The 20,873-nt window shown below is 39.6% G+C and overlaps 1 protein-coding gene across 1 annotated transcript in view; it reads right to left on the reverse strand.

Moving 5' to 3' along the window:
• Ubr1 (ubiquitin protein ligase E3 component n-recognin 1) overlaps window positions 1-20,873 on the reverse strand; it is a 111,470-nt gene that overhangs the window by 90,013 nt on the left and 584 nt on the right. Inside the window, exons 2-4 of the mRNA XM_032904035.1 lie at window positions 10,464-10,720; window positions 7,087-7,165; window positions 2,301-2,411 (exon numbers count right to left, since the gene is read on the reverse strand). Coding sequence (XP_032759926.1) covers window positions 2,301-2,411; window positions 7,087-7,165; window positions 10,464-10,720 — 447 coding nt within the window. The remainder of the gene's footprint in view (window positions 1-2,300; window positions 2,412-7,086; window positions 7,166-10,463; window positions 10,721-20,873) is intronic.

A 20,873-nucleotide genomic window follows, 5' to 3' on the forward strand; every position in this document is an offset into this window, starting at 1 on the left:
GCAAAGTAAGAATGGCTGTGTTGTACTCTTACATGTGTGAATTCACCTGCTAACGCTGTGCTTGGGGTGTCAGCATGAAACTGTTAAGACTGATGTGGAATGGCACATCTTGGTAGATCTTACAGCAGTGTATTCTAGTTCCTAGAACCAGTGTAAGGCTCCCTTCCTTTCTCCCACATTCTGGAGCAAATTACAAGCTTTTACTTCTTCAGTGAAATTTTTTTTACATGTTTATTAATAAAAACCTTATTAATAAAAACTTTAAACAGAAAAGCATACCCTCTCTTTTAATACACTTTTATTTAAACTTAAGAATGCAACATTTTTCATATATGCTTTATTTATCCTGTTCAAATATTTTAAGGTAAAACACAATCATTATGACATTCACCCTTCAGTATTTTGATATGAATTTTTTAATAAGAAAGGATATAAAACACCGATATAAAACACCATTACTCTATCTAAAAACACTAATGACTAAATATTATCTGATATAACTTATTCAATTTTTCTAATCATTCCTCCTATCTTTTAAAAGGAATTCACTTTTTATTTTCTTTTTTTTAAAGATTTTTTTTATTTTTATGTGCAAGAGAGTGCTTTGCATGCAAGTTTGTATCACATATGTGCCCTTAGAGGCCAGAAGAGGGTTTGGGATCCCCTGGAAGAGTGTCCGATATTCTAAAACAGAGAGGATGCCCTGTGAGTGCTGGCTCCTCTGTAAGAGCAGCATCTCTCATTAGCTGAGAATCCTTCAGCAGTTCTGGAGTTCCCACAGCTCATCTGTGTCTGCGTCCTATAGTTTCTTCCCCTGACATTGTCTATGTCTGGGCTTGCTTTCTTGACTAAGATATATCCATTGAGTCTATTGTCTTTTTCCTTTAAGAAAAGCAATTACTGGGGCTGGAGAGATGGCTTAGTGGTTAAGAGCATTGACTGCTCTTCCAGAGGTCCTGAGTTCAATTCCCAGCAACCACATGGTGGTTGTAATGAGATCTGATGCCCTCTTCTGGTGCGTCTGAAGACAACTACAGTGTACTTATATAGAATAAATAAATCTTTTTTAAAAAAAAGAAAGAAAAGAAAAGCAAGCAATTACTGAATCACGTGTTCCCTCTGCTTTCAAATTCATTATGTTCTGTTCTTATTTTTGTTCTCTTGGAGTCATACATTATACACACACACAGACACTCAGGCACACTCAGGCTCTCTCTCTCTCTCTCTCACACACACACACACACACACACACACTTAGGGCTCGCTCTCTCTCTCTCTACACACACACACACACACACCAGGCTCTCTCTCTCTCTCTCTCTCCTCTCTCTCTCTCTCTCCCCTCTCCCCTCTCCCACATGTACTCTCTCTCTCTCTCTCACACACACACACACACACATATACACACTCAGGCATTCTCTCTCTCTCACACACACTCACGCACGCACACACACACACACGCACACACACACACTCACACTCTCTCTCTCACACACACACACTCACACACACACACTCACTCACACACACACACACACACACACACACACGCACGCACGCACACTCAGGCACACTCTCACTCTTGCTATCTTGGTGTTTCCCTTTAAGATGGAGTTTCGCTGTGTAGTCCTGCTTGTCCTGGAACTCACTCTATACAGACCAGGCTGGCCTCAAACTCAGAGATACGCCTCCCTCTGCTCCCTGAGTGCTGGGATTAAAGGCACTAGCACTGCCCAGCTTTTTTCTAGTTGACTATTTAACAAAAAGTATTTTGAATTCATTTTGAGTATGTGTGAATTCATTTCTTCTAGAGAAAATCTTAATTTAGAGTAGAAAAACAAAGCATTCTTATAATTAACTTTTAGAACAAATAAATTGGATTCTAAATGGAATCTTAACCCATGCGATGGTTTGTATATGTTTGGCCCAGGGAATGGCATTATTAGAGTACGTGTAGCCTTGTTGAAGTAGGTGGGTCACTGTGGGTGTGGGCTTTAAAACCCTCATCCTAGCTGCCCGGAAGCCAGTATTCTGCTAGTAGCCTTCAGATGAAGATGTAGAACTCTCAGCTCTGCCTGTATCATGCCTGCCTGGATGCTGCCATGTTCCTGCATTGGTGATAATGGACTGAACCTCTGAACCTGTAAGCCAGCCCAATTAAATGCTATCCTTATAAGAGTTGCCTTGGTCACGGTGTCTGTTCACAACAGTAAACTCTAACTAAGACAACCCATAAAACATTTATAACATTTATTCTCATTAAATTTAAGAAAATTTAAAACACCAATTAAGCTTCTTACCTCTTTTGTAGTACCTGCTCTTCCAGGTTCGTGATCCATACAAAAGGGACCAGTTTTCCATGCTTCTGTGTCTCCACAGTCACAGAAGCCTCCTCCAGTAGAAGTATGCATCTAATAAACGACAAGTGCGATTTCATGGGGCCACACTTTATTATAAAACAATGAAAAGTAAGAAGGTTGATCCAACTAATATTCACTAACACTTCTTAGCTGTATGTAGTATAACAGAATCAGGATAGAACAAAAATCATTTTAGTTACTTACCTAAGAAACACCAACCACCTAAATATTCCACTATAACAAAAATGGGCCTTCAAGCCCCTAAGGGCCAGCAGAAAAAATAAAAACAGGCAACCTTGGGAGGTGGGAGGTGGGGGGGGGGGAGAACCCTCATAACGTACCCGAGACCTGGGAGGTGAGAGACGCTCACTCAGGACTCAAAGGGAGGGGCCCCAGATGAAATGCCCGACAGTGGGGAGAGGGAACTTGTAGAGTCCATCTCCAGCAGAAAGACAGGGCATCAAGTGGGGGGATGGGGTTGCCATTCCCCAGTCAAAAACTCTGACCTAGAATTGTCCCTGTCTGAAAGAACTGCAGGGACAAAAATAGAGAAGAAACTGAGGGAAAGGCGGTCTGTGAAAAGCCCAACATGGGATCCATCTCAGGGGGAGGCTCCAAGGCCTGACACTATTACTGATGCTATGCTGTGCTTACAGACACGAGGCCAGCATGGCTGCCCTCTGAGAGGCCCAACAAGCAGCTGAAAGAGTCAGATGCAGGTACTCACACCCAACCAATGGACAGAAGCCGGGTTTCCCCTGTGGTTGAATTAGGGAAAGGCTGGGAGAAGCTGAGGAGGACGGTGAACCCACAGGAAGACCAGCAGTCTCACCTGACCTGGACCCCTGAGGTCTCTGACACTGAGCCACCAACCAGAAGCACACACCAACTGATATGAGGCCCCCAACACCTATACAGCAGGGCACTGCCTGGTCTGGCCTTAGTGAGAGAAGACATGCCTAACCCCAGAAGGCTTGAGGCTCCAGGGATTAGTGGGGCTGGGGGCAGCATCCTCCTGTAGACAGGGAAGGAAGAATGGGATGAGGAACTGTTGGAGGGTAGACTGGGAGGGAGATAAGAGATTAAAGGTAATTTTAAAAAATGGACCTTCTAAATGTACAAGTTTTTTAGATGTAGCCTCAGATTTTAAAAATAATAGTTTTTTAATTAAATGTGAACTAGTGGAGAACAGATTGGAAAGTAAAAAGATCCTTTGTAATCTAGAATGCTTGAGTATAAATTTTCATTTTTTACTATATAAACCTTTAAAAAAATCAATATAATGATACATAGTAATTAAGAACTAATTAATATAGTATCTTCGTTTACATTAGTGTCCTACAGCAACTACCCTCTTCTTCCTTTCAGTGTTCCTAGGGAAAAAACCAAAAATATACTAACTCAGGTAGAAGATAATGAGAACATGTGACCTGGACTTTTTCTCAGAACGTCCCCTCCAAACACACAGTAAGGAAGCATGAGACCACCTGAGAGCCACACTTTCAGCTCCTAAATATTACAGAAATCTTTCTTAGCTTGCAATTCACACAAAACCCACAAGTTAGATTTTATTCTGGCTGCCATGTATTGATTGTCAATCCCGACAACCAAAAACAACAAAAAAATCCTGTGCAACTAAACTATGAAAAGATGCTAAAGCAAAGGCAATATCCCCACATCTCCTTTGTTGTTTGAGACAGGATTTTCTGTATAGCCCAGTAAGGCCTGGAGTTCTGAAACCTGCCTCAGCTTCCCTGGTGTTAGAATCAAGAATTACAGGTATCTGCCACCATGCCTAGCTTTCATTTTCTTTTTTAATTTCTTTTTAGACTTATTACTTCACATGTGGAGGTATTTTGCCTGCATGTATCTTTGTATACCCATGAAAGTCAGAAGAGGGCCTCAGATCCCCTAGGACTGGAGTCACAGATGGCTGTGAGCTGTCAAGTGGATATTGGGATTGGAACCTGGATACTCTGAAAGAGCAACCTGTGCTCTTAACCAGTGAGCCATCTCCCCAGCCTTAACACACATCCTTTTAGTGAATATATAAATTGGCCCAGTAACACAAGAAAAAAGACTTGACCTAAATCTATCAAAATTTTGTGGAACAACCCGAGTCCATCAATGGAAAGAGATAATCAAAATGTGATGTTATATAGTAGAATCTTATTCAAGCTTAAAAAGAAAGGAAATTATGACATATGCTGCATTTGAACTTGAGAGCTTTATGCAAGTCAAGCCAATCACAAAAGACAAACACTGCTTGATTTCAGTGCCAGAAGAGGCACTCACAGAAGTCACATTCATGGAGACCGGAAGTAGAATGATGGCCACCAGAAGAAAAGCAAGGAAAGGAGAGCCATCATTTTATACGTTTGTTTCTACAAAGTGAAATGAAGTATGCAGCCAGAAGGTGGAAGTGGGCACACAGCATGAGCTTTGAACACTTCACATCACCCAGCTGTACACACTTAAATGTTCAGATAGTACATTGAAATGTCTTTTACGAAAGCAGAAATCCTTCACCCTCAAACAGCCTGTCTCTACTGATCAAGTCCCAGACATACTTTTTTTGAAATACACATGAATAGAAACACACATTAAATGAATGTAAAAATATTTAAGAAAATAAAAAACGGTATGAAACGGAGGGAGGTGCTTCACACCTGTAATTCTAGCACCCGAGAAGCTGAAGCAGGCAGACTACCGTGTACACACCACAAGACCAGCCTGAGTACACAGCACAGACGCTGGGCTGTTCTCAGCATCACATAGTATGTTTGTCTAAACCAGGGCTACTCAGCCTTCTAACACTGTGACCCTTTAGTACAGTCCTCATGTTGTGGTGACCCACAACCACAACTGTATTTGCTAGTGTTAATGTAAACATCTGTGTTTTCTACAGTCTTAGGTAACCCAAAAAAAGGGGGAGACTCAGGTTGAGAGCCACCGGTCTAAAGCAATATCTTATTGAACATGAAAATACATGAGGAGGACCAAGGAAAACCTTCAGTGGCAGAAAGAGTCCAAGACAGTGTTTGAGAACAATAAAGAAACAAAACTTGAGCTCATTTTAAAGAATGACAGCCTATCTCAGAAACACACAAAACATAACACACAAATATTATACATTAAAAAAGTATTAGCTGGGGTTGGGGACTTAGCTCAGTGGCTAGAGCGCTTGCCTAGGGAAGCGCAAGGCCCTGGGTTCGGGTCCCCAGCTCCGAAAAAAAAAAAAAAAAAAAAAAAAAAAAAGTATTAGCACTGGAAATATAGCTCAGTGGTACAGCACTTGCCTAGGTCTAAGCTCAGTTCTCATTACCTCAAAACCTGTACTTATTGGATGGGTTACAGGGCCACAATAGAGCCCCTGCTGGACAAGGACATACAAAGCACACAAGGCTTAACCTCCAGCACTGCAAGATAACATAAGGACTGGGAATTCAGCTCCATGACAGAGTGCTTGCCAACCTCATGTAAGTCTCGAAGTCCAACCCAACACAAACAAAATTACCTGCATAGTATACTGAAAAGGATCTAGAAAAACTGAGTAACATAGAATAAAAATAAAATTTTCAGTTCCTTTTGCCCGACCGAGAGATGGAGTCTGCCCTTGCCCCTTTCTCCTCTGTCCCCTTCTCTGGCACATTACATATTCCTCCCGATTCCTTCCCATGGCTGACAGCTGTGCTGCTTTCTCTTACAAAGTATTCCTTGTCAGAGAATACACACAACGTAGAGGTCATTTCCAAAGTTTAACAAGGAGATGAAGGATACTAACCTGGAGTCCAGACAGAGGGGATTTCAATACTATTAAAGCTCCCTATGTGACCAACTATAAAAAGGTTTGATTTTCTGTGTACTCTCCTTTGAAGAGAGTACTTTAGGCTTATAGACATAATTTTTTCTTTGTTATTCAAAAGCCTCTCTTTCTATATATATAGCCTGTGCTGGTTTAGAACTTTCAAGTTTACAAAAGATATGAACTATGTAACTTCGAAATATTATTTACATTTTGCACAGTATTTGAGGCATATATAAACAAAGAGAAACATGAATCATCATGTCTGTCTGAGCCCAGAATACAGAAGCAGCATTATTATGTAAGAAATACATTTTAGCTCTAATAACAAAACTGTCTAATAATTCAACAGAAAAGGCAAAGCCTCGACCCCATTATTAATTAAGAGAGCACAAGGGTTGGGGATTTAGCTCAGTGGTAGAGCATTTGCCTAGCAAGCGCAAGGTCCTGGGTTCGGTCCCCAGCTCCGAAAAAAAAAGAAAAGAAAAAAAAAGAGTAAGAGAACACAAGAAGAACTAATTTTTGAAACTGATGCATTGCCTAAGGTACTCAGGAGTCTCCTGAGAATTGCTAATTTTAAAACATCTTACAGAGGCTCAAATTGTCCAAGTATTTAGGAAACTTGAACTCACATATACAGTTTAAAAAATCTCAAATTGGGGGTTGGGATTTAGCTCAGTGGTAGAGCGCTTGCCTAGGGAAGCGCAAGGCCCTGGGTTGGGTCCCCAGCTCGAAAAAAAAAAACCAAAAAAAAAAAAAAAAAAAAAAAATCTCAAATTGGTATAAGCACTTCATACATTATCCAAGTATGATTAAAGATACATATCAGAGCTATTTAGCAGAAAATAAAACAGCTCAAAAACTTGAACTACTTGGTCAGCAGATTCCCACTAAGTGATTTTATGTATATAGTTTTCATACCTTGTAACGATGGTTTTTATGAACACTACTCTGGAAGCAGTCCATACAAAGCACACACGTTGGATCAATTGCACAATCCCTAAAGAAGATAAAGAATTAGATTCCCAAAACCAAACTGTACTGACACTTAAAGGCATGACTATAAAAAAATGAGTGAACTTCCTGTATTGGTGGGCAAAGCTACACCAAATGCCCCAAAGCTGAGCTCCAAGAACACCTGGGAAACAGACAATGCTACAGTCATAATTTAGCCTCATTTCTAACGCATTTGAGTCCACAGGATGGTCAGTTTATAACTTTGAGCTTTACCTGGCTTTTGTTCATTGTTTGCCATTGTCACCCTCTAAATTACACATACACTTCACAAACACTGCAACTGAGGTTTCAGTAAGACAAACTCACTGGTCATATATTGACAGATCCCAAACGCCTGCAGCAGTGCCTGGCACATAAGCATAAGCACAGAGCCACTGAGAGACGCCAGCCACTCTTTGCTCTCTCTCCCTTACGTGCTTTCACAGCACATGATTCCATTTCACATCTTCAGAGAAACATAGCAACAACCTAAGTTACTACAAGGCACAGAATTAAAAGTTTTAAATATTTGAAGAGACAAAATTAAAAAGTTTAAAGATAAATTTTAGAGTTGGGTGTGCTGGCACACATCCGTACTTTCTGCACTCTTGAGGCTAAGGCAGAATTGTTGAGAGTGGAAAGACTGAGTGACTTTAAGGTTAGCCTGGGCTATATACTAAGACACTATCTCAGGGGTAGAAGAAGAGAAAAAGGAGAAGGGAAAAGGGGATGAAAGGCTAGCTGACAGGACCTAAAGCTTGCCCAAAAATCTTAAAATTCTTGGTAAAAACATATGATCTACTCTGTTTAAAGCAATTTCCAATTTAAATTTTATTTTTAAGAATTCCATATGAGCATTGCATTTTACAAAATCTATATGCCTCCCTCTTTCCCCTCTATGTCCTCTTACTCTGTGTCCTCCCCCGCTCCTCCTAAACTCATTACCTCTTCTTTATTACTGATGCATACACACCCTGCCCATATGGATACGTGTTTAGGGCTGACTACCAGGACTGGATAACCTACCAGGGAGATAACAGATCTGCCTGCTTCAGCTGACTGCCAACAGCTCTTCATCTGGAGAAGGCTGGGTGCAGTCTTCCTGTCTGTGCGGGATGTCAGCTGCTACATCAGTACACAGATCTCGTTCAGGAACTGTACTACTGAGATGCCATGGGTATACTTCCTTGTTATGTTTAGAAGATCTATCTAGTAGCACGTGTCCTGGTCTTCTGCCACTTAAACCCCACCCACCCCACCCCCGCCCTGCTGCCTCCTTTTCTGGACTGATCCATAGGTATAAAGGCTACACTGTAGGTATATTATTTGAGCTGGGTACCCCAGAGTCACTTATCCATTTTGACAAGCTGTAGACCTCTATAATTTTCTTCAGCACTACTGTCACTTTTGAATTAATTAGTAATTTTTTTGTTGGGCTAGAGGGATAACAGTAATCATGGTTTCTACATACTAATAGTCCTTGTCACAATGCTTCCGAGAAATTTTAGAAAGATAAGGGCTACAAGTGTTATATGCTTTAGATGAAACTGAGTTTTGGTTTAAAATTTATAAGAGAAAAAATAAACTACTATACAGCATAACGAAATAGAATACAAAAATAGAAGAGCTAACTTTTTTTTCCTGAAAGAGTTAACAGGAAACAGTTTCAAAAACCATGTTTTTAAAAACTGCTAACTAGGACTGGAGTGATGGTCAGTGGTTAAGAGCATTGGCTGCTCTTCCCAAGGACCTGGGTGTGATTCTCAGCAACCATCCGACAGCTCACAACTGCCTCTAACTCCAGTTCTAGAGGACCTCTTTTCTAGAGGGATTCTTTGGGTACCAGGCACACACAACACACACACACAAACACACACACACACACACACACACACACATATATATATATATATGTATATGCAGGCAAAATACATAGAACAAAAACACTGTAAGGTATACTTAAAAAAAAAAATCCACAAACCTCTTAACTATACATGCTCAGTGAAGCCTAAAATAACATTCAAGCATAAACAATGAAACTCTACTGGTACAGCCCAAAAAGTCAAGTTGTAACCTAAATGACCTCAAGTAAAGAAGAAAAGCAAAAAATGATGCTAATATCTAAGTCAAAAATATTCTGCTGGAGGTGTACACATGGAGGTGTACATTTAACTCCCAAGTGGATCTCTATGAGTTTGAGGCCATCCCTGGCCTACATAGTGAGTTCCTGAACAAATAAAGCTATATAGTAAGACCCTGTATCAATCAATAAACAAAAACTTAAAAACAGCAAAGCAAAAATTTCAGGCAGGAATGCAGAGTAAAAAAACTTCTCTGATTTACAATGACATTTAAGACAATTCCTTTACCAAAAACGAAAAACCTGCACCCGCCCCCAATTTGCATATAACCGACTTTTTACACTCGACTTTATTCCAACTGTTTCCATACAACCCTTGACATACAGCTCTGAAAACCAAACATTCCACAAGGGTTTGTTACTTTGTGGGTTTAGACCAAATTTCAGTTACTGATGAAAGGTAAACAAACCACATACACACACCACACACACATACACAATACACACACACATATACCACACACACCACACATACCATATACACACCATATATACACACACACCACACAAATACCATACACACCACACACACACACACACACACACACACACACTCACACGGTTTAATTTCTCTAAGCAAAAAAGGTATGATATTTATATATATAATTTATAAATTTTTAATGTATGTATAAAACCTGGATAGTGGGCTCATGCCTGTAATCCCACAGTGACTTCTAGTTCAGCACAGGCAACAGAATCTAAAAGATAGCACCATACATATATGTATGTTTGTATGTGTGGTATGACATGTGACTGAGTATTTATATCTTTGTGAATATTCATAGGTCTCTCACAGAAATCAAACCTGTTTGCTTACAAGGTTCTATTAAGCTGCTGGTGAGGAAGTATTCAGAATTCTGAAACATACCTGATCTCAAAAGTTTTACAAAGTGTATGCTGACTACATTACATGTACACGAAACAAAGATCTATTTCTTAGATACTTCTGAGGAACAGAAAAAAAGGAGAGAACTGTTTAACAAGGAGCTATATATTAAAAATCAAGCTACATGAGGAAAACTAGATGTAAAGTATAGAATAAAAGAACTTAAGAGTCTGTATTACAGACAGCGATGACCTGGGAGAAGGAGCCTGTGAAACAGGTTTGCTGCGAACAATAAGCTATAAAGTATGACCAATCCCACACATTTCTGAGACTTACCTACAGGAATATGTTGTTTCTCCACTTTTGAAAACCTTCCCGCACAACTGAAATGCTGCACTGTGCTTTAATCTCTCTAAGCAAACGTCTGGATCCTCTCCAAATAAGTACCATTCCAAAGGAGTGAATATTGACATTTGTACATTCTCTTCTTGCTTTTCCAAATCTGGGTCCATCTCAGCAAAATAAATTTCTGGCACTAATTTTGCCAAATGATGTAAGAAAGCAGTATAAAAATCACCTTGCTGATCCCACCACTGAAAGGAAAAAAAGATGACAATCAGACTTTTCATAAGGTTTCTTTAGTTAAAAAAAAAATGAGTATTTTATCTTTGAGAATTTCATATATCCACATGACACATTTGATCATATTTTAACCACTTCCCCTCCCTGTACCTCTGCCCTTCACTTCTCCATCCCTCCTAACTTCATGTCCTTTTCCTTTATGTATTACATCTAACCCATTAAGTCCAATTTGTGCTGTCCATACACTAACGGTGTGGAGCCAACCACTGAAATATGGCTGGCCTGTCAGGGATCACACCATTAAAGTCAACTTCTTAATGATTGAGGAGTACAAATAATAGCATAATTCTATACTTTCAAAGCAAATTGCAATACTTTTATCCTTCATCAATACAAAATAAGAGGTAAATCAAGATGGCTCACTAAGTAGGAGTATTTGCCATCAAGCCTGATGACCTGTGATTCCCAAGATCAACATGGTCCAAGAGAAGGACTGATACCTGCAAGCTGTGCTCTGACATGTATGCGTGCATTCTGTCATGTGTGGACCCACACACACCAACACACACATACATGGACTCATAGGCAGGCAGGCAGGCAGGCAGACAGACAGACAGACAGAATTTTTAGGTGTTCTTTGTTAAGAGTTAATTGTGGGTTAGTCATATATTCAACAAAACTAGAAAATATACAGAGATAAATGTCCTGATATATATTATTCTTCAAGTTATACTGTTAAATAAAAGGCAAAAGGCCTGATGGTGGTGCACACCTTTAATCCCAGCACTCAGGAAGCAGAGGCAAGCAGATCTTGGTGAGTTCAAGGCCAGCTTGGTCTACAGATTAAGTTCTAGGACAGCCAGGGCTACATTAAAAAAACAAAAAACAAAACAAAACAAAAAAACAAAAAAAAAAAAAACCTCTGTCTGGAAAAAAGATAGATAGATAGATAGATAGATAGATAGATAGATAGATAGATAGATAGATAGACAGACAGACAGCAAAAGGCACAGAAAAATGAGTTCATATGCTACTGCTTATACAAAGGAGGCAAGAAGATACACTGTATATGCTTATATTTAAATAGAAGATCTCTGGGGAAAGGGTGGGTATGACTTGTCTAGAATATGGAAGTCCTGGGTTCCACCCACAGTACTACATTATACCCCAGCATGGTGGCACACAACTAGCACAGCATTCTGGAGGGAGAGGCAAAAGAATCAGAAGTTCAAGGGCATCCTCAGCTACACATCGGATTCAAGGCCTGGGTTATATGAGACCTGTATCTTTTAAAAACCAACAATACTTCTTGAGGTCAGGGATGGTGATTCCCCCAGAAGTTCTTTTATTGTTGAGAATAGTTTTCACTATCCTGGGGTTTTTTGTTATTCCAAATGAATTTGCAAATTGCTCTTTCTAACTCTATGAAGAATTGAGTTGGAATTCTGATGGGGATTGCATTGAATCTGTAGATTGCTTTTGGCAAAGTGGCCATTTTTACTATATTAATCCTGCCAATCCATGAGCATGGAAGATCTCTCCATCTTCTGAGGTCTTCTTCAATTTCTTTCTTCAGAGACTTGAAGTTCTTGTCATACAGATCTTTCACTTGCTTGGTTAAAGTTACACCAAGTTATTTTATATTATCTGTGACTATTGTGAAGGGTGTCATTTCCCTAATTTCTTTCTCAGCCTGTTTATCCTTTGAGTGGAAGAAGGCTACTGATTTGTTTGAGTTAATTTTATACCCAGCCACTCTGTTGTTGAAGTTGTTTACCAGGAGTTGTTTACTTTTGAAATATAAATAAAATATATCCAATAAAAAACCAATAATAACTCTCTAAATTTCAAACTAAATTAAAAATGGAAAAAGTCCTGGGAAAGATTTGATTTTCACTATGTTCCTTTATTGTGGTTTGAATATGCAATGTCCACATGTTTAAATAGTTGGTTCCGGCTGGAGGTGCCACTCTGGGAGGCTGTGGGACCTGGAGAAGTAGAACCCACTGGCGGCAGTAGGTAGCCAGGAGACTGGCTCTGCAGGTTATATACAGCTCAGCACCCTTTGCCCCAATCTCTCTGCTTCCTAATCCATCACAGCAGTATGAGTAAGCCGCCTCAGGCTCCACTATCAGATACATATGCCTTCCTGGTCGTGAAACTAGGAGCTAAAATAAACCAGTCTTCCTCTAAACTGCCTCTGTAAGATGTTTTGTCCCAGCAAAGATAAAAAAACTAACACCTTGTAAACTTTTATCCATTATGTGTGTGTGCATGCACATGTATGCACACTCTGTCTACAAAAATCATTCTAAAAGCTTTTATATCTCAGTACAAAATTATTCATAAAAGCAAAACACTTAAAGCCAGAAAATGTCTCTCCTGTTAATTCCAACATAGCACTTACTACAGAAGACATTAATTCTGTTCCCTTATCTAATATCATCAGCTACAGACACTCATTCACTCACATGGCAGTGCTGGGCGCTGACCCCGGGGCCTGGTGCACGCTAAGCTGGTTACCTACATTTGTTCTGTTGCTGTGTGAGACAAGGTCTCCCTATGTAGCACTGAAAGTCTTTTTTAGCTCTGCCTGTTCTCAAATTCAGAGAACTATCTGCCTGTGTCTCCACCTCTGGGGTGCTGAGATTAAAGGCACAGACCACCACATATGGCCATTAAATAGATTAATTTAGCTGTTTACAATTAGTTCTTTCAAGTAGACTGGAAGCTCCTGAGGAAAGGAACTGACTTTCAAAAAATGCCTTTACACCCACAGGCACAGCACAAGTATCCGACAGAATTCTCAGTTATCACAATATTAAGTACTTGCTGCTAAAAATAACATAAATTTTGGCGTTAAGCCTTCATAATTTTGTCTAAAGACGCGTTTTAGTAGACAAAGTATAATTATACTCTTTTACAAAAGTTTCCACTATTGTCACAGCTATGGAATTTGCTTTTTTGTTTTAATTTTTTTAATTCTTTTTTTTTTTTAAGATTTATTTCTTATATATAAGTACACTGTAGCTGTCTTCAGACACACTAGAAGAGGGCATCAGATCTCATTACAGATGGTTGTGAGCCACCATGTGGTTGCTGGGATTTGAACTCAGAATCTCTGGAAGAGCAGTCAGTGCTCTTAACCACTAAGCCATCTCTCCAGCCCAATTTTTTTAATTCTTTAAGAGTTTTATACAACATGTTTTTATCACATTCAGCTCCTCTCCCCCCAACTCTTCCCAGGTCCACCTCTTCCTGCTTCCCTACAAACCCAACTTTGTGTCTTTTTTTTTTAAACCATCAAGACCAACTTGTGTTGCCCAAATACTCTTAGAGTGTGGTTGACTTACTAGGGACACTCTTAAAAGACAATTCTCTCCCTCTTCCAGAAGCTAAGGACCCCATGGTGAGGGGCGGGGTTTCATGCCAGCCTCCCATCTCCACACTAAGACTTAATCTGGCTTGAGTCTACACAGTTGTGTCTCTGTGTATGTTGGCAAAACCCCTGTAAATTCGTATGTGCTTCCCTGATATGTCCACAAGACACTGCTTCCTTCATTGGATATACACCCAATGCCTCTAGCTCTTATCCCCTTTCCAGCCACTTTTCCATGGGACACCTGAGCCATTATTTTTATTTTTATTATTATTGCTATTGTTGTTACTATTATTATTATTTGAGATAATGTCTCACTTAGTAGCCCAGGCTAACCTGAAACTATTTAGCTCAGGCTAGCGTTGAACTCATGGTAATTCTCCTGCTTCATCCTCCCAAGTTTGAGAATTACAAGTATGAGCTTATACTACTTCTTATACCCAGCTCAGAAATTGTTTTTCAATTAAAATGTTTGTAATCTCTTTCCAGATTAAAGCATGTGCCCACATGCACACACACACACAGCCAATAAGATGTCTCTACCACAAGGTAGTAGGAGAAAACTGACTTCTGAAACTTGTCTTCTAACCTCTACATATACAGTAAGAGGCAAGAGTACCTGTACTCACATGCATTCATATATATATGAATATATATATATACACACACACACATACATACGTACGTATATACACATACCTACACACAAAAAATAAGTAAAAAATTATAGAATATGTATCTTACTGAGTAGAGAAGTAATTCAGGAATTATTATTGATGAATGCTTCATTTCTTTTCCCCTTTTGGTTGTTTTTAATGCTTTCTTCCACTTGCAACAGGAATTAAATGTTTAAGTTGAAAGACAGAAAAACAAACAAAACTACTCTCCCCACAACATCTGGACTAAGGGAAAGTTTTCCTAACTGACTGTCCGTAAAACATGTACTCCCAGCATTTAAATCCCACACATTCCGAACATTTCCCGTCCCCGTGGAGATTAAAGCATAAGCCTGCCACTCTGAAATCTGCAGCTAGATTCCCCCTCGGGAACATCATTCTGAAAAAGGAACTTCGGTAGATTCTTGTTCAAACCACAACTCGCCCTTCCATAAGTCAACTGTTAGACACTGCCGTCTACAGAGGCCTGCCATCTCTTAAATTCCTTTTCCTGATTTAAAAATATTTTTTATTTTATTTATTTGTTTGTTTTTTTCAGACAGAGTCTTACCATGGTGTCCTGGAACTTGGCTTGTAGAGTAGGCTTGTCTTCAACTGAGAAATCTACCTGCCCTGTCTATCAAATTGTGTCTGTCTGTCTGTCTGTCTCTCTCTCTCTCTTCTTTTCTTTTCTTTCTTAAAGAGAGGTAACAAAATCTAGAGACTCTGGAATTTTTCATAGATAGTACTGAATTAGCAATTAGACAACATTTCTAGGCATCAAGAAATCCTTAGGCATACAAGTTTCCTTGTATTGTTTAACAAGTACTTTTTTTTTCTTTGATTTTATTTTTGTTTTTTTTTGAGACAGGATTTCTCTGTGTATCCCTGACTATAAACCAGGCTGGCCTCAAACTCAGAGAGCTGCCTGCCTCTGCCTCCTAGGTATTAGGATTAAAAGCATGTGCCCCCATGCCTGATAACAAATTCATATTTTTAGAAACAACATAATTCCTGCTTTCAAAGAGCACATTCTGGACTTGAAAAATGTAGAACACTAATGGCTCTTAGATTAGTCCCATGAAGACCCCTAGTCCTATGGACAAATAAACCTAGTTGTAAAGCTTTATTTCCTCTCTGTTAGTTCCATACTGTCAGCCTTACTCTGACTAAGCCTCCTGCCTGCTACATTTCATTATTCCTGCTAACCTTGTGCTGCCTGTAAACATGTTTCCTATGTACTTATGGCATTAACAATGTAAGTCAGAGCAATAGAGAGAGGCTATGACGAGCCCAGTCTCTTCTGTATCCATCTCTGCCTCTCTTTCCTCTTTCCTCTTTCTTCTTTAGTTAAAGCATAAGTATGTTGGCAAAATCTGGTCTAATAAGTATCCTGTCTCTTGAACAGTGTCTTCCATTTTCATCTCTGACCATACTTCTTCTTGAGTCTTCGGATAAATGCAATGTTTTCCTACAGCTCTTTTCAGTGTATGGACTATACACTTGCAAAACAGCTAAGATATTTTCTTATATTTCAAAGTAGAGCATGTGTGCATTAAAAAAAGAAATGAATGAAAAGACACATACCTTCCTTGTGGCTAATGCCATTTCTAAGCTTACTCGCTCATAAAAACAAAGGCTGAAAGGCTTTTTAAATGTTTCCCCATAAAAACATATTAAGTGGTTCGAGTCTCACTCTACTAAGTCAAGTAGACCTTGTTTAGAAGAACAGCATTAAGTAAACTATTAGAAGGAATACTTAAGAGAATAACTCTGGACTTGGCTCTGATCAGGACCTGAATTGCCTCTGGAGAACAAGTGGGTACTTAAGGAAGCACAATAATTCTTCTGGTTCTTTCTGTGGCATTTGTTAAGCATATAGCCGATTTCCATAAGCACTCCCATTGTTCTAGGGACATAATACTTTTTAAAGGATGCATCATACGAGGCATGATGGATTATGAGTTACAGGCCAGTCTGAGCTACATAACAAAATCCTGTCTCAAGAAAGTAAAGAAAAAAAAAAAAAAAACCAAACTCATCAATCAAAATAAAAACAGCTATTGCTTCTTTCACAAGTGCCATGTTAACTCATACAGGAGTTCATGTAAGTCACCAGAGAGTAGTTAGGTCTTAATACTTTGTATTGAGCTATCTGAGACAATATATTAACGTTTACACAAAATTATTCCATTAAATACAGCACAGGATTAATGCCTTTAAAGGAACCGGATAATGTAAAGGCAAGGGAAATTTGAAATAGCCTTCAAAGGCAGCATATAAAGAATGGGCAAAGGCACCTTTCCATGGTTCATCATGCGTCATGGATTTACACATATCTTTCCAGACAGATTTTCTATGAAGTACCGAGGACTGACACAGAACTGATTTAGTCTTAAAGATTACACTGGTTGCTCTATAGAGAAATGACTGGAATGCCTTGTCCAGCATTGCTCCAGGGACTTGCCCTGACTAGGGGTGGCAAGGGAATGAAGAAATGACAGACACAAGAGAGATGAAAAGTTGGGATCAGACAGCCTGGACTCACAGATGGAGAAACCTCAGCACTCCAAAAGCTCCCTTGTGTTTATATAGATACAGCACAGACAGACAGACAGGGTTACTGCATACAGCTGAGCAAGAAGGCAGGGTTATGACACACAGATAAACAAGAAGACAGGGTTTGTGGCATACAGCCTGGGTCAAGGGAATGAGATTAGCTAATCTCAATAGGAGTGTTCTCTGTAGGAAGCCCTTTTCAGACCATAGACATCTTGGGGAAGGAGGGATGACAGTTATGGTGGACTTCTTTTTCTACATATACTACCAATATGGACCAGAAGAAGGCTTTGCCTCTGAGCCTTACCCTGGGAGCAGTGGTGGAGAGGGAGGCTTTGCCATTTTCCCATGGGTCTGAGGCCATGTTCCTTGACAAGCTTTTTGTCCATGTCAACAGCACACATTCAATCAAGACTTCCTCCCATCCCCACAATGGAAGATGACAAAAGTAGGAGAGGGACCAGTTAAGCAGCTACAGTTGTCTAGGCAACAAATGGTGGCTTAGATTACATCAATGAGTATAAAGAGAGACATTTATATTCAAGAGCTAACATGGAGGCGCCCTGTACTGAGAAAAAAATAACAAAACCCTTGATTTGCCTTCCTGCTGTCCCTCCTAAGATCTACCATGAATTCAGAGACCAAAAACCAGAAGTATAGATGTCATCTGTTCCTTTCATTTTCCTTCAACTTTATAATTAGGTCATCTTTGCTTCTATGATATTTCCAATATCTTGCTCAAACTGATACGCTTCTGTCTTCCTGTAACAATCTCTCATGTCCAAAGGGACTCCTATCTGCACTCTCTTTTTGAAACAACTCTTAGTTATGCTAGTGGGCAAGTAAGCAATTGAGTTTATGATTCTGAAACTCACAAGTGAGATGGCCTAGAGCTATAAGCTGGGAATTGAACATGTATGGGAGTGTGAAAAGCTGTAGAACTGAGCAAGAAGGCAATGTCAGTATACAGAAAAAGATCACAGCACCACGCCATGTGACACCTTCCTCTTACAAGAAGGAATTTAGGCAGGTATCCAGTCAAAGAAAGCAGATGTTCCGGCAGACCACCCAATGCCCTCTGGATTCCAATTTTCTCAGTCCTTGTCATGGATCCAATAAACTATTCTTTCTTAAAAACTACATCCCAGACATTGTCTCACTCTTATTTTCTCAGCTGGGTGGTTTCTGTGTGTGTATATGCACACAACTTGACCTTAAAGATATTCATTTCTATAGCCTCAACCATCAATTCTAAACTGGTAACTTCCAAGTGGCTAGCTTAATAAGGCATTTTTGTGAATATGTAGCTGCTTGGACCTCTTGGATTTTTATGGTCCAAGAATCAACTCTCTTGATACATTTTTTTAAACTCTATTTTTTATCTTGGTGAATCTTAAACAATGTCTTGTAAAAATGCCCAATAACTCTCCATCATTATCTCATTCTAATATTTTTAAATTATTACTATTATTGTGGGTGAGCAGATGGGTACATGTGCGACAGCATGAATGTGGAAGTCAGAGGGCATAATTGTAGAGTTGGTTCTCTCCTTCCACAGTTTCATTGGTTCTAATGATCAAATTAAGGTACCAAGCTTGTGCAGGAAGCAGCTCTGAGCCATCCTTCCAGCCCTATCATTTCATTCTACTTGTTACTTGATGTTAGACTTTGCTGACAGGTTACTAAACCAACCTTGTATCTAAAGAAAAGGAAACTCAGTTTAAAGAAATCAGCAACTGTAACTAGAAAGGCACTCTAATGAGAACAGAAATCTTTATTATAGCTTGTAGCTGTCCTATATTTGTTACTTTGTTTCCACAAGGCCCAAGCAGTGATTTGAGATACAAGTTAAACAAACAGCGGTGGGGTGCTGAAGACTCAAGCTGAGCGATTCTGGCTTAATGACAAGGGTTTTAAATAGAGAGAATGAAATGGAAAAGGGCAGCCAGAAAAAGTACAGGAAGTAGGATGAACTCTGGGGTCAAGCAAAAAGACTTGGGACTTAAGCCAAAAAAAACCAAAAGGCTTCACAGTCATAGGTCTGTGTCCACTTACACCACCCTATCTTGAATCTAAATTCATCATTTATATTATCTATATCACAAGACCGAGCTCGCTGAGGCTACATGACACCACTCCTTGCTTCTTTGTTAAGTTTAAAAAACCGTGCCCCCCCAAAAATAAATTATTCTTTGAAGGAGTGTTACAGATTCCTGTTGAATTTCTTCACCACCACCCCCCACCCCCAGCTGGGGACCGAACCCAGGGCCTTGCGCTTGCTAGGTAAGCGCTCTACCACTGAGCTAAATCCCAAACCCCTCCTGTTCAATTTCTATACCATTATTTCCAATTCCAAATTAATGAATGTTTTATGGTTTTATTACTATGGTTTTGCAGTGCTAGTGGGAAAGAATTAATATAGCAAAGATTTAAATAAACATTACTCATCTTTGGCAATAGGGAACTACAACTCTTCTGACTATAACATACTAGATCACACACATACAAATGAATCTTTTTTTCTATTTTTGTTTTTAGATGGAGTTTCACTGTCTAGCCCAGGGTTTGCCTGATTCCTGAAAAGCAAGTAAATGATCCTTCTTCCTTAACCTATAGCTCAGAAGAAGAGCCCTTGCCTAGCATGCATAAGGCCTTGAGTTTTCTCCCCAGCACTAGAACACAAAAACAAAAACAACAATAAACAAAAACCAGTTTAGCCACTTGGAACCATTTTCTAGCTGTTTTCATCTGCTCTTCACTACCAACAGTGAAGTGAGTTTCAGCTACTTTTGGGGAAGGAGGAAGAAGACTGCCAAGAGCTGATCTAGTACATATTCTTATTCCAACTCTGTCCCTACTGGGTTTTTATCTTACAGACATTTTCTCTTGTCCCTGTGGTTGGCTTATTTCTGAGTCATTCTCTTGTCTCATAAAATAATGTTCTAGAGTCTACCAGGGTAAAGTAAGCCAAGAATGAGTTTATTAAAAACTACAAACAACTTCATTAACAGGTATGTGAGTATACAATGGGTTTGTGTGGGTGCGGGTGTGTTTCCTACACTTTTCCATATGCAGCTGTAGACAAACTGATAAAACGTGTCGTGATCAGTAGGGAGTACTTCACAAGTGTCTCCCTCCCTGCTAGTTATCTGAAGGGACCACATCAGAACATTTGTGAACATTACTTCACCTTTTAGCCTACTCTGTTAGTATTCTCCCTGCAGCCAGACTATTGACTTAATTTTATTCTACCTCTCCTTTCTTCTTCTTTCAAAAGCTAAGAGTCAAGTATAGATTCCAGCATTCTCTCCCTTGAAAAGTCCCTTCTTACATGTAAAAGGCATGAAAAATGACAAAATTCCCTCAGTGGGGGCCAGGTCTAAGGTTCTCAAGACGCTACAATAATGGATATCTGGACATGACTTGACAGCCGCAACACTCTTTGCCACTATCAAATCCAGCCGACAAATGCTATATCACACCAAGTGCTGGTCCCAATTCCTATCAACAAGAGGGGTCAGCAATGCGTCTACCGAAAAATGGCCTTCTCCAGCCTCACCTCAGCTCCTA

This window comes from Rattus rattus, chromosome 5 (assembly GCF_011064425.1).
Source record: "Rattus rattus isolate New Zealand chromosome 5, Rrattus_CSIRO_v1, whole genome shotgun sequence".
Lineage (NCBI taxonomy): Eukaryota > Metazoa > Chordata > Mammalia > Rodentia > Muridae > Rattus > Rattus rattus.